We start from the raw sequence: 13,309 nt of genomic DNA on the forward strand, positions 1-13,309 counted from the left end.
TACTATGCACCATTCCAAGGTTCACAAATTCCTTCAAGACTCTTGAGTCTCGTGTTTACTCATACCGGAATTACCAGAGAGGCCATGGCGTTCGCCTAGGGGCTGCGCAATTAAACAAAGTAGGAGGAAGGAGCCATGTCTCACTTATCGACACTCGTCCAAGAGAAGCTGTACTATCGTGTTTGTTGGAAGCGGGCCAGCCGCTTTCTCTCATATTGGCTAGGCGGAAGATCCGCTTTCTGAAGGGGTAAATCTTTCGGGCTCTAAAGCTTATTGCTGGGTATGCCATGGGAGTTATGGACCCCTAATTAGAGGGGAACACTCTTTCGACAGCGGTGTGCGGAAACCACGCGGAAGCACTTGACTGGGCGGACCCGCCGTGACGTCATGAGTGTTGACCGGGGAACATCACTGTCGTCATGCGCAACATCGGCCAGCACCCTCTGGGAAGGGCTTCCGGCTACAATGCTATGGCAGAAACGGAGGCCTTCGCTTGCCATATATATATATATATAGAGAGAGAGAGAGAGAAAGAGAGAGAGAGAGAGAGAAACGTAGCGCAGGATGACGAAAAGTATATACGGGAGAAAAACGCACTTGAGACGGTTGTTGGAGTTTCTAAAACATCGTATACGTGAAGTTGGTCGACGTTCCGGCCTGAGACAGACCTTTTTCAAGACTGGTTACATTTGACGAAATATTGACATACCTTGGCTACATCACGTGGCCCGTGATGTCACGTGATGTAGCCAAGGTGTGTCTATATTTCGTCAAATGGAACCAGTCTTGAAAAAGGTCTGTCTCAGGCCGAAACTACAACTTCGAAGTACAGGTCGGATTTGCTAATATATATATATATATATATTAGCAAATCCGACTTGTACTTTGAAGTTGTCGTTTGTCTAATGGTGTGCTGAAAATATGGCCACGGTGGAACTGAAGAAGCTCTTTGAAGAGGCAGTGCAATGATTTCATCGTTGAACAAATCTGCAGCCTGTATCTTTTGTATTGTTTATTCTGGCAAAATGGGAGAAAACGCGTCACCTTCCCCCGAAACACTGCGATCACACTGCACAAAACGCGAAGAAAAAAGAAAAACGCGTTATTTGTCGATCTACAGACGCACATGTAGTAGTTATGGGAGCCACGGTGTCCCGTCATTGAAACTACGAGTACACGGAAGTGAACCAAACCAGTCCCTCTCCGCTGCTCCAATCGCCGTCAGCCCCGTGGCAAACCCGTCTTTTGTCTCGATCGCTCGACGGGACCTTCTGCTACGCCAGGCCTTGAAAAGTCGACAATCGCGGAGGTAGTACTGGGGGCCCTGTAAAAAGAACCCAGCAAGAGATCAGGAGGTACTGCGACAGTTCAGGAGTATACCGACCTTCCATTTGTTTCTTTTTTTCTGATTCTAATAAAATTAGCGCACGCAAAAAAAAAAAGTTTTTGTTTTTTGTTTTAATAGCCCCAAGAAATGGGGGGCGGGAAGGAGGGAGGGGGGGGGGGGGGGGGAGTGAGTGGCGCGAACTCACCGTTCTTCGACAAGACGTGGGATCTGGGAACACGTGACTATTTCTGCGCTTCGTTGGTGGCGTGTAGGTTGAAGCGCATCGGTCATAATTTATGTTTAATTCGTTGTTTTGACCGTGTGTTCCGGGTTGATTTTAACCTAATCTTTTCGCCGCACTGCTCGTCAAAATTAAACTCCAGCAGCACGTCAACAGTGGCGTCGCGATCTACTGACCGCGACGCCACGGTTGACGCTACTGCTGACAGGCCAGTGGTGGTCGTGACTTCGGAGCTTTGTCGAGTGACCGAACAGGTACATTCTAAGTTCCTGAATCCAGTTTCTTTTTTTCTTTTTTTCTGCTTGTCGGAAACAGGCAGAGCAAACAGTTGACATTTAAATACCTACACACTATACGGGACTGAGTAGACTTGTTTAGTAGAAGGGATAGTAAAATAATCAGAATGAAAATTGTGGGAAAGAAAGAACGCAAGAGAAATCAGCTTCAGCAATGTACAGGTTACTAAAACAGGACATAAGAAAAGAACAGGTAATTGATGGAGAAGCCATTACTGTTCGAAGCGAGAACGAGAGTGTTAAGCACAAAAACATATGAAACTAAATTTTTAAAAGATAATAATAAACACATATGCGCCGTATGCCATAGTGACAGGACACACTAGAACATGGGTTTTTTAAATGCACGGGTCTTCGTCCTGCCCTCCCTGAAAGGGTGACGGAGTTGACGGGAGCACTAGATTTTGCTGGCGGCGAGGATGGAAGAACGGTGGAATAAAGGATTACAGCACAAACAGAAAGTTTGAAGATTGGCGGGGAAGGTCTAGGGAAGCGTGATTATATACAGAATTGGTGAAGTAGATGATTTAAAGAGAGACGAAGTTTATAGCAAAATTTAAAGCGGATGGGTGTAAATGCTTCTAGGCTGGATGACACACGCTAACGCCTGATACAGAGAGGGTATAGCCAACTCACCCATCCAATTCATCCATCCCATGATAGAAGACAAACGCTTCCTGAAGCACTCTGGTCGTCTTCATAATGCCTCGCAAGAAAAAGTAGCAGCCTGAAGAGGACATCTCTGAACAAAGGCGACGGCCCACTGAGGTTTAGCACAAACGTCGGCCAATGAGACGCCGGAAAAGAGAGAAGGGCGTTTGACTAAAAAGAAAGCAACGGTGGGCTAGTTTTGCTACGACCAAGGGCTGAGTGAGGGAACTAGGTTCGTATCTATTTAAACAGCGGAATATGGCTTTTATAATAAAAAATTTTCAAATGGCTCCCGCATTTAGACGTAGCCTGCAGAAAAGCACCGCAGAAAAGCACCGCAGGGGGCTCGACATCGCTGCTTCCGCCATGACGAAAACGCACTTGTTCATACAGGTGCTGCTCCTGTCCGCTACCATCCCACCGAAGTATGCAGAGGATTGCCCGACCGAAGCCCGTAGTCCCGGTGACGACGCACATCATCTGTTCAAGGAAAATGACACCGCATCAACGCCACACTCGCTGACCCTGCTAAGTCCAGCCAGTTTCACCAACTTCACCTGGCAACCAGGAACATCGACTGGGGAGTGCCTACAAAAGCCGCTTCAACGGCCCGGCCAGTTGGGGCTCGACATTGCTGCTGACGCCATGGCGAAAACGCACTTGTTCATTCAGGTTGGTTACCTCAAAAATGCCAAATGTTTCCGCAGTAATGATTTGTGCCTGTTTTTAGTGTCGAGCCCCTACGACTATGCGTGCACTTCATGGAAGTATTTTTGTCACCACTGTTTTCACTGCACATATATATCATTGGTCTCTCGACTACTGTTAATTTTGTCGGGAGACGTGGAATCTAACCCGGGCCCACTGACTGTCAGTGAGAATCTAGAAACCATTATTGTGACGGTTCAAAGAATCGAGGCTTTACAGTCTGAGATTTGGCAAAAGTCATGTCTTTAGAAAACGTACAAAAGGCAAGTGACGCAACTGTTCAGCAACTCTCTACCAGGTTATCTGCGGTAGAAACAAGGGTCGATTCGACGAGTGCTACATCTGGGATTCCACCCGCCCTTAACATGTCCGTCGAGCTAGCCAATATACAAAAACAGTGCGAAGATAACGAAAACCAGCTTCGGAGATTGAATCTGTTATTTTTGACTGCCAGGATGACCAAGTGTAAATATAGAGCCAATCGAAAAAAAAATTTGTCAACTTCTGCGCAAACAATCTACACTCTAAGAAATCCCTGCGCGTCTACTTACCCGCAAAACACTCGACGCGCCAATCTCTGCAATCTACGATATTAGCTCAGCGAATGATGAGGCGGAACATCTGTTTAGACCTCAAAATTAAGACTGCGCTGTAACATTGCTCAATGCAAGTCTGACGCTTTGCATTGCGTAATGCCACAGCGCAGACTTCATTTTTAGGTCTAAACGGATGTTCCGCCTCATCATTCGCTGAGCTGATTTCCTCGATCGCAGAGATTGGCTCTTTGAGTGTTTTGCGGGAAAGTAGACGCGCAGGCATTTCTTACAGTGTAGGCGTACATCTGGATACCTCTAATCTAGAAAGATCGGACCGCTTAGTGAACTTTCAACGCGATAAAAATAGACCAATTATCGTCAAGTTTACCCGATTCAAAGACAAAGAGAGCATCTTGGCTGCCGGATTCAAACTGAAAGGTACACTATAAAAGGCCCGTGCGTTTACTTTCCCGCACAACACTGTGAGAGCCAATCACAGCAACTTACAGAGGCAGCTCAGCGAATGACGATGCCAAAACATATGTTTAGATAAAAAAAACAGTCTGAGTTGTGACATTAAGCAATGCAAGCGTGACGTTTTGCATTGCATAATGTCACAAATCAGAGGTTTTTGGTCTAAACATATGTTTCGCAATCGTTTTTCGCAGAGGAGCCTCCGGAAGTTGCGGCGATTGGCTCCCTGAGTGATGTGCGGGAAAGTAGACGCACGGGCTTTTTTTAGAGTGTACCACTTTCGCTGTTCGCGAGGGTTTTTCTGGGTCAGTACGCTTTGGACCCGCAGTAAGCTTTATGTGTGCGGAAAGAGTTTCAACGTGCCGTTTGAAGTTCGTTTTAACAAATTGCACATCAATAACAAAAGTTTCGTCTTTAACTTGGAGTCTGTCTCTAGTAGAGCTCGCATAACTAGGTACATCTGAAGAAAAAAAAAAAAAAAAAAACATTGTCATTTTCCTTTTATGCCGTAACGCGCGATAAAAGTAACACATTTTCTGTCGTTTTCAGAAATATTCGCAGCATCATACCAAAACGAGACGAGCTGCATAGTGTTCTTGGAGACAATTCGTCTGACACAGTCATTCTCACTGAAACTTGGTTGAAACCTGATATTAATAAATCTCTTTATTTCGTTTCGGAGACGAAAACAGGGGACATGGACAAAAAGCTGCAACTGCAGCTTGACGAAGGTCCGAGCCCCCTCTTACAGCAGGCGAAGAAAAATACATATAAATATAATTACACACATACGGCTAAGAAAAATAGATATAAATATAATTATACACATACGGGACTTTTCAATACAAAGAAAAAGAAAATCAAAAACATTTTCGTACCTCAGTCAGTGTCATCCCATCGATATCAATTTCTTTGGTAAATAAGTAATTTAATAGAGTAGTTAACTGGTAATTTAATGTTTGATTAAAATACAACGTGCGTGATGGTGCAACAAACCATTTTTCTTTTGGTCTAAGTTGATATGGTGAAGTGAATGGGACAAGACTACATAGACGCATAAAAAAGCTATCTGTAATCAGCAATGATTTCTTATACGTGACTAAAAGCTTATATTCATAGATATTTTGAATAGGTTTAATTTTTAACGAAGAAAACAAATGTTCGGTATGGTGATAATATGAACAATTAGCGATAGCGCGCACAGCTTTCTTTTGTAAAATAAACAGCTTGTTCATGTTTGCTTTTGTCGTATTGCCCCACACAAGGTGACAATAATTAAACTGCGAATATACCAATGAGTTATAAAGTAAAAGCTTTACAGATTGAGGTAACAACGACTTAAATTTTATGAGTAATCCAACTGTTTTTGATAATTTGGATAGAATAAAATCAACATGTGCGGTCCAGGACATAGTTTAGTAAACTAGATACCCAAAGTTTTAATTTTATCTACAAATTCAATTTCTTCGTTGTTTAAAACCACGGGGCTTGAGATCACAACTGGAATATTGGAACTGCTGAATATGATGGCCTTGGTTTTTTGGGAATTTAGTTTAAGCAGATTGCTCGTCGTCCATCTATTGATTTTATCAAGCAAGTTGTTACATTTGGCTACAAGTGTATTAATATCTCGCCCAGGAAAAAAAATACTAGTATCATCGGCATAGATAATAAACTCGATGTCAGGGTCGCGATTTACGTTAACAATGTCATTTATATAAATAGTAAAAAGTAATGGGCCTAATATACTACCTTGGGGAACGCCACTGGTTATATTTAGAATATGCGACTTAAAGTTAGATATAACTACAAATTGAGTTCTATGCTGCAAATATGATTTTAATAACTTTAACGTGTTACCTCGAATTCCAAAACATGTTAATTTTGCAAGAAGTATGTCATGATATTGATAATTGAAGTTAAAGAACTTTTCCCTGTACAACTATGCTATAACATTTTCCTGCACGACCGGCCCAGCCGGAGAGGCGCCGGTGTACTAACTACAATAAAAAGACATATTCCTTCTTTTAGCATTTCTTTAATAAGCCATGGCTTAGAATGTATGTGTATATGCATTTGTACACCGTCTAGAAAAGTAATTCTTGGTGTATATTATAGGCCACCCGATTGTGCTTCATCCTTTCATATACTGAACTGTGCTCTGTCCTTCTGGACGTAAAAAATCGTTTCCCAAAAGCTGACATGCTTCTTTCGGGTGATTTTAATTTTCCTTCCATAGACTGGTCTAATCTATCAAACGGAGGCTCAGCCGCATCAATATTGTTCTTAGATATGTGGCTCACCTTAAACTTCACGCAGTTAGTTGATATACCGACGCTTTCATACAGCATTCTTGACTTGATTTTAACTACGTCATCAGGTCAAATCTATTCACTACTGCGATGGGCTCCGTCATCATAAATTTCTGCACATCGACTTGTCACTTCCCGTTCTCATGGAGCATCCCATTTCCAAACTCATTCACGACTATAGCAAGGCTGACTACGCATCAATTAACCATGAGTTGACAATTTTCTGCGACCATTTTATCTCCGCTTTTTGTTGTAGGTCGTTGGAAGAAAACTGGGCGTTATTCAAAGTTAAAATGAATATTCTTGTTGACGTGTTAGTTCCAATCATTTATATACGCACTGATGCAGCAAACCGATGGTTTACAAAAACTTTTCTGCCATTAGGACACAGGAAGAAAAGAGTTTTCGCAAAAGAGAAGGGTACGAACACTCCCCAAGTTTGGGGTGCTTATAATTCTGTCATAAAGGTGTAGACCAGTAACCTCTAAACTACCTAAAAAAAAGTTTTTTTTTTTTTTTTTTTACGATTTATTTAACATACTTAGTAGTAAGCAATTCAATGAAATGTTTTGTTTGTTACAACAGCTAAACACTCGTTCAATCATATTTGAGGAAGGACAGGCCGGCATAATAAGTACAGTGAACGAATTAAAGGCAAACCAGACAAAGATTGAAACTAGACTAAGCTCTATTGACGAAAGACTAGCGGCAGTCGAGTCTGGAGCATTGACGATTAACGAAGTTCAGCGGGAGCGAAGTGCCACGCGCCAGAACATCGAGCACCTTCAGGATGAAGCTGTTGTTTTTCGCTCTCGTCTTGATGAAATAGAAGACCGCTCACGTCGTGACAACTTGAGATTTCATGGCATTGCCGATTCTCCCGCTGAAACTTGGTCACTCACTGAAAGAAAGGTTGTCAATGTTCTTTCCGATCTGGGAATTCCTTGCGAACACATTGCCCGCGCCCACAGATTAGGCTCCTTTTGTAAAGATAAATGTCGGCCTGTTATCGTCAAATTCGAGTCATTCAAAACAAAAGATAGTGTCCTTCAGTCGGGAGCTGCTATCAAAGGTAGCGGTTTATCGGTCAGTGAAGATTTTTCACCGGCGACACGCCAAGCTAGATCTAAACTAATCGATTTTGGAAAATCAAAAAATGCTGCGTTTAAACTAAAATATAACAAATTGCACATCAACAAAAAGATATACGCATACGACTTCACTAAGGACAGCGTTTACGAGGTCGTTACCACTGGCGCCGTGCGGGCAGTTAATGACGAAGCTGAAAACAGCGGGGCTTCGGCATCGACCGGGTGCAACGTCCAGATAGTATTTTGGGGGGATTGGTTCAAGCCGCTGCCTCAAGGCACGTAATGTTCCTTTACTCTTTTGCAACATTCGAAGCATCATGCGCTGCCGGGACGATCTTAGTTCAATTATTGAGTCCTCTGATTGCGAAATTATTCTGTTAACTGAAACATGGCTGTCTGGTAGAGTTTGGAGCAGTGAAATATTTACGTGCGGTAAGAAATTTAACGTATATCGGCAGGATCGAGGTGAAAGAATGGGTGGGGGAGTTCTTATTGCTGTGGCCGATGGTATAGTCTCAAACGTTGTCGATGTTTTAACTGACTTAGAAATGCTTTGGGTCAGCGTAACTGTAAACTACAAGCAATTAATTTTGGGTGTGTGCTATCGGCCATCCAACGCTTCGTCTTCCTTTTGTGAACATTTGCATGATTCGGTTAATGCAATCGTTAGTCGGTTTCCCACGTCAAAAATTGTTCTCCTCGGTGATTTTAATTTTCCTAGCATTAAGTGGTCTACTGCGCCGCCTACTGTACATCCATTTTCATCAGAAGGGAATGACTTCATTAATTTATGTTCTGAGTTCAATCTTTCTCAACTAGTTGATCAACCTACACGAATTACTTCTACCTCCGCAAATAGTTTAGATCTTGTGTTGACGACATGTCCAGACTTAGTATCATCTATTTTGTACCTGCCTGGTCTGAGCGACCACTGCTTACTACATATTGATTTAAATATACCTTTGCAAGCTACTTCTAATACTATTAAAACAATTCGGGATTATGGTAAAGCAGACTTTAACGCTATTAATAGTAAATTGGCGTTGTTTTTAGACACTTTTCTAAGTAGTTTTTTCAGGCGTTCAGTTAACGAAAATTGGAATATATTCAAACTAAAAGTAAATGAGTTCATTGAGTCGCACATCCCACTCAAAAGAATTTACTCGAACTCGAATGCACCATGGTTTACTAGAACAATCGGGAGACTTCGGAACAAGAAAAAGCGTTTTCTCCGTGCCGCTAAGCGTGATCCCACAGCTCACCGATGGGACGCATACCATGCCTCTGCTGATTTGTACATGACAGCTGTGTGTAGTGCGAAAAGTACTTACTTTAATTGTACATTATCATCTATGCTAATTAATAACCCCCGCCAGTTCTGGAACACCACGAAAGAGAAAAGTAGTACAGTTGTAGAGCTCAGAGCCGATGATGGTAGCCCTATTTCTTGTGTAGAGTGTGCCAATGAACTCAATGCTATTTTTGTCAGCTGTTTTTCTGACCTCCCTATAAGTAATGATCAAACATACATGTCCTATGACTATCTCCCCATGTACCCCATATCAATTAGTCCTGAAGGCATTGTGAACATAATTGATTCCCTTAAACTATCCTCGTCATGTGGTATACTAGAATGTACTCCTGCATTCTCCTTGCGAGTATATTTTCTCAATCCTTAGAACAAGGTATTTTGCCAGACGACTGGAGGGTAGCCAAGGTGGTCCCAGTTCACAAAGGAGGTGATAAATTCAACCCTCGAAACTTTCGCCCAATTTCATTGATCAGTGTCCCAAGCAAAATTTTAGAGCATATCATTTATTCTAACATAGTCAATTTTCTAGAATCAAATAAGTTTTTTTGTCCCTTTCAACACGGCTTTCGAAAGACATTCTCATGCGAAACACAACTTGTATCATTCACGCACGACCTTCATTCTATCGTTGACGTTTGCTCCAAAGCAGATTGAGTATTTCTAGACTTCTCTAAAGCCTTTGATAAAGTGCCCCATACCTTACTCTTGTCCAAGCTTAGTAAACTAAATATTGATCCGGCGGTACTCACGTGGATACATTCATTTCTAACGAACCGTAAACAATTTGTCAACGTGAATAACACAAGCTCTACTATGGTATCAGTAACATCAGGTGTTCCTCAAGGTTCTGTGCTTGGTCAGTTATTATTCCTTATATACATTAACAATCTACCCTCTCATGTATCCTCAAAAATGTCTTTATTTGCTGATGACAGCGTTATTTATCAAGAAATTACTCATGATTCTGATTCTAACCTACTACAAAACGATATTAACTCTGTTTCCAGCTGGTGCGACTCGTGGTCTATGGTACTAAACTCTAGCATATGTAAGGTTATGAGAGTGTCTCGTTGTACTTCATCTCAGCCCCATTATACGCTAAATAACCATCCCCTTGAATTAGTTACGGCCTATAAGTATTTAGGAGTTCATATTACATCTGATTTATCATGGAGGACTCACATTAACTACATCATTAACAACTCTAATCGCATGCTAGGTTTTCTTAAAATGAATTTTTTTTCAGCACCCCAGTCTTTGAAGCTAATTCTTTATAAAACCCTTGTACGATCAAAGCTGGAATATGCATCTTCTGTTTGGGACCCTGGTCAGTCTATACTAATTGATCTGATTGAAGCCGTCCAAAATCGTTCTGTTAGATTTATATTTTCGAATTACCATCGGACAGCCAGCGTAAGCACTATAAAGTCTAATCTTTCTCTCCCTGAATTATCAACTCGTAGAAAAGTAGCCCGTCTAAGTTTGTTTCATAAAATTTATTTCACTAATGAGACGCTGCGTGATAAGCCAATTATACCTCCTCTTTACGTTTCACCTAGACTTGGCCATCAACACAAAGTTGGCATCCCATATGCTCGCACCAACGTCTTTCACCATTCCTTCATACCGTCTACATCCTTTGACTGGAACCACCTGGCTGCACCCGTAGTCTCGATCATAGATCACGTCCTTTTTAGACGCGGAACTGAATGCAACGATAACAACCCTACAGTCTGTTGTTGAACAGTTGCAGACTGAGTACAATGAGTTGGCCCAAAAGACGAAGTACCTTTTAGAAACGCGTACTGATACAGACAAAAAGGTATCAGAGTTGACAGAACGAGTATGCACGCTTGAAAGAAAACTGAACGCCTCCCAGTCGGATATACAAGATGAGCTAGCCCAGAAAATGAGGGAAATTTCAGAAGGGCGTTCTGGTGCGGACAAAAAAGTATCTGAGTTAACGGAACAGCTATGCACGCTTGAGAGAGAGCTTAGGGCCTCTCAGCCGGATATACAGGTTGCACAAAATAACGATTCAAAATTGGAAACTGCGCAAGTTGAACTCGCTGTTCTAAAGTCGCGCTGCAATGATGCAGAAAATCGTTCACGTAGATCGAATCTGGTATTTTTCGGACTGGAAGATAAAGATAAGGAAACGTGGGCTGAATCGGAATCTCGCATTATCGATCTTTGCGACAAAAAGATGGGCATAAAGATAAATCCGGACAATATTGATAGGGCACATCGTATTGGAGCGTTCAACAGAGCTAAAAAAAGGCCCATTGTAGTTAAGTTTTGTTTTTTTAAACACAAAGAAGCGGTCCTATCTTCCGGATACAGGCTTAAAGATAGTGGCTTCGCTGTTAGTGATGACTTTTCTAGGCCAGTTCAGCTGGCAAGAAGGAAACTAGTGGAATTTGCGAAAACGCAAAACAGCCGGTTCAGGTTGCGAATGGACCGACTGCATATCAACGATAGGTGCTTTATGTTTGATCATGAATCTGACATTGTGCGTGAGGTCGACGATATTCAGTCTAGAGAACTTATCGATATTCCATCGGCATCAAACCAGGCACCCATCCAATGAAGCTTAAACGTAAAGTATAACGGCGCAAACCGTTCATCATACCTAGGCAATCCCAATCGTCGTGACATACAAGGGGCAAACAAGCCTGTTGTGACCACGAGAAACACGGAGGTGGGCACAGTCATGATTATTAACTGCCGCAGTATAAAAAATAAGGTGGACGAATTCATGGGTTTAATCGAAACGGTCAGACCTACGATTGTCTTGGGGACGGAATCCTGGTTGGATGACACTATAGGATCAAACGAAGTATTTCCAGATAATTATGCTGTTTACAGAAAGGATAGAAATTCGCCCGGCGGAGGCGTGTTTGTCCTTGTGAAAAAAGGTGTTCCGACTACACCTTTGCCAATACCAGATGTAACCATAGAAACAGCATGGTGCCAGATGTGTTTAGACGGTAAACATTTATCGGTTGGTGTATACTATCGTCCTCCACACGAGAACAGTAACGGCTTAGATGAACTAGCTGATTTGATCCTTGCATCCTCAAAAGAGTATATCCTTCTGGGCGGAGATTTTAACATTCCCGATTTAATTTGGGAGGACGGCAAGGCGACCTACTCAGGAAGCACGCTTCATACTAAATTGAGTGCCATTGTGGAAATGTTTGACTTAACACAATACGTCATGGAGGGAACGAGACTGTTAAATGTATTGGATTTGTTGTTATGCAACCTACCGGAGGCCATAGACAATGTTTGTGTGCTACCGGGCATTTCTGATCATAAGATTGTGACAGCTGATTTGGTTCATTCAAAAATAAATAAATATAAATGTCAAGCTAGAAAAATATTTTATTACGATAAAGGACGATATGATACCATAAGAAGCGAACTTGTTAGTTTTTTTTTTCGTATTTTTTAGAACAATCCGATAACGTTAGTATTGATGCACTCTGGAACATCTTCAAATGTAAAATCCATGACCTAGTTGAAAAATACATCCCCTCCGGAGTAAAATCCTCAAAAACTAAGAATAAGCCCTGGGTGACAAAAGAGGTGAAACATATTATTAAACGAAAAAGAAGAGCATACCTTCGATATAAGAATAGGGGGAGTGAATGAAATAGGGTGAAATTAGAAAACATAAATAGTCTTTTTAAAGCTACAATAAAAAGATCCAAAGACTCGTATTACGAGCAGTTAGAAAATAAACTTAAAATGAACCCTAAAGAATTTCGGAAGTTTGTAAAAGCAAATAACAAGGACGATACGTCTGTTCCTCCTCTTTTAGTAGGCGATGAACTTATCGAGAATGAAAAAAGAAAGGCAACGCATCTGAACAAATATTTCGAATCTGTTTTTTCTAAACCTGCTGCAACGTGCTGTCACCCAAACGTGCAACAAAAAATTAAACATGTCATGTCACCCATTGAAATAACATATAATGGCATAGCCTCGCTGTTGCGAGAACTTGATGTCCAGAAAGCAATCGGACCGGATAACATCTCTCCGGTTATATTGAAAAACTGTTCTGAAGAGTTGGAAAATTACTTGTGTGTTCTTTTTAATAAATCTCTACTGGAACAAAAGCTTCCATCTGATTGGAAAATGGCAAATGTGGTGCCTATACACAAGTCAGGAGCAAAAAACTGAGTGGAAAACTATAGACCTATTTCTTTGACGTGCATTTGCTGCAACCCTATTGAAAATTCCATCAAGGTACGTAATTTGGGACACTGACTGCCAGTCAGCAGCCTTGGTGGAACGTGATGGACCATCAGACGTCATCTGATGGTCCATCAGATGACGTCTGACTGCCACTGCCA

At 41.8% G+C, this 13,309-nt stretch overlaps 1 protein-coding gene across 1 annotated transcript in view; it reads left to right on the forward strand.

The window, feature by feature from the left end:
* Window positions 1–3,343: 3,343 nt before the first annotated feature.
* LOC121833741 overlaps window positions 3,344–13,309 on the forward strand; it is a gene marked incomplete at its 5' end in the record, with an annotated part of 34,390 nt that continues 24,424 nt past the window's right edge. The window contains 3 exons of the mRNA XM_042287272.1: window positions 3,344–3,389; window positions 10,646–10,733; window positions 10,863–11,425. Coding sequence (XP_042143206.1) covers window positions 3,344–3,389; window positions 10,646–10,733; window positions 10,863–11,425 — 697 coding nt within the window. The remainder of the gene's footprint in view (window positions 3,390–10,645; window positions 10,734–10,862; window positions 11,426–13,309) is intronic.

This window comes from Ixodes scapularis, unplaced genomic scaffold, assembly GCF_016920785.2.
Source record: "Ixodes scapularis isolate PalLabHiFi unplaced genomic scaffold, ASM1692078v2 PGA_scaffold9__187_contigs__length_104089568, whole genome shotgun sequence".
NCBI lineage: Eukaryota > Metazoa > Arthropoda > Arachnida > Ixodida > Ixodidae > Ixodes > Ixodes scapularis.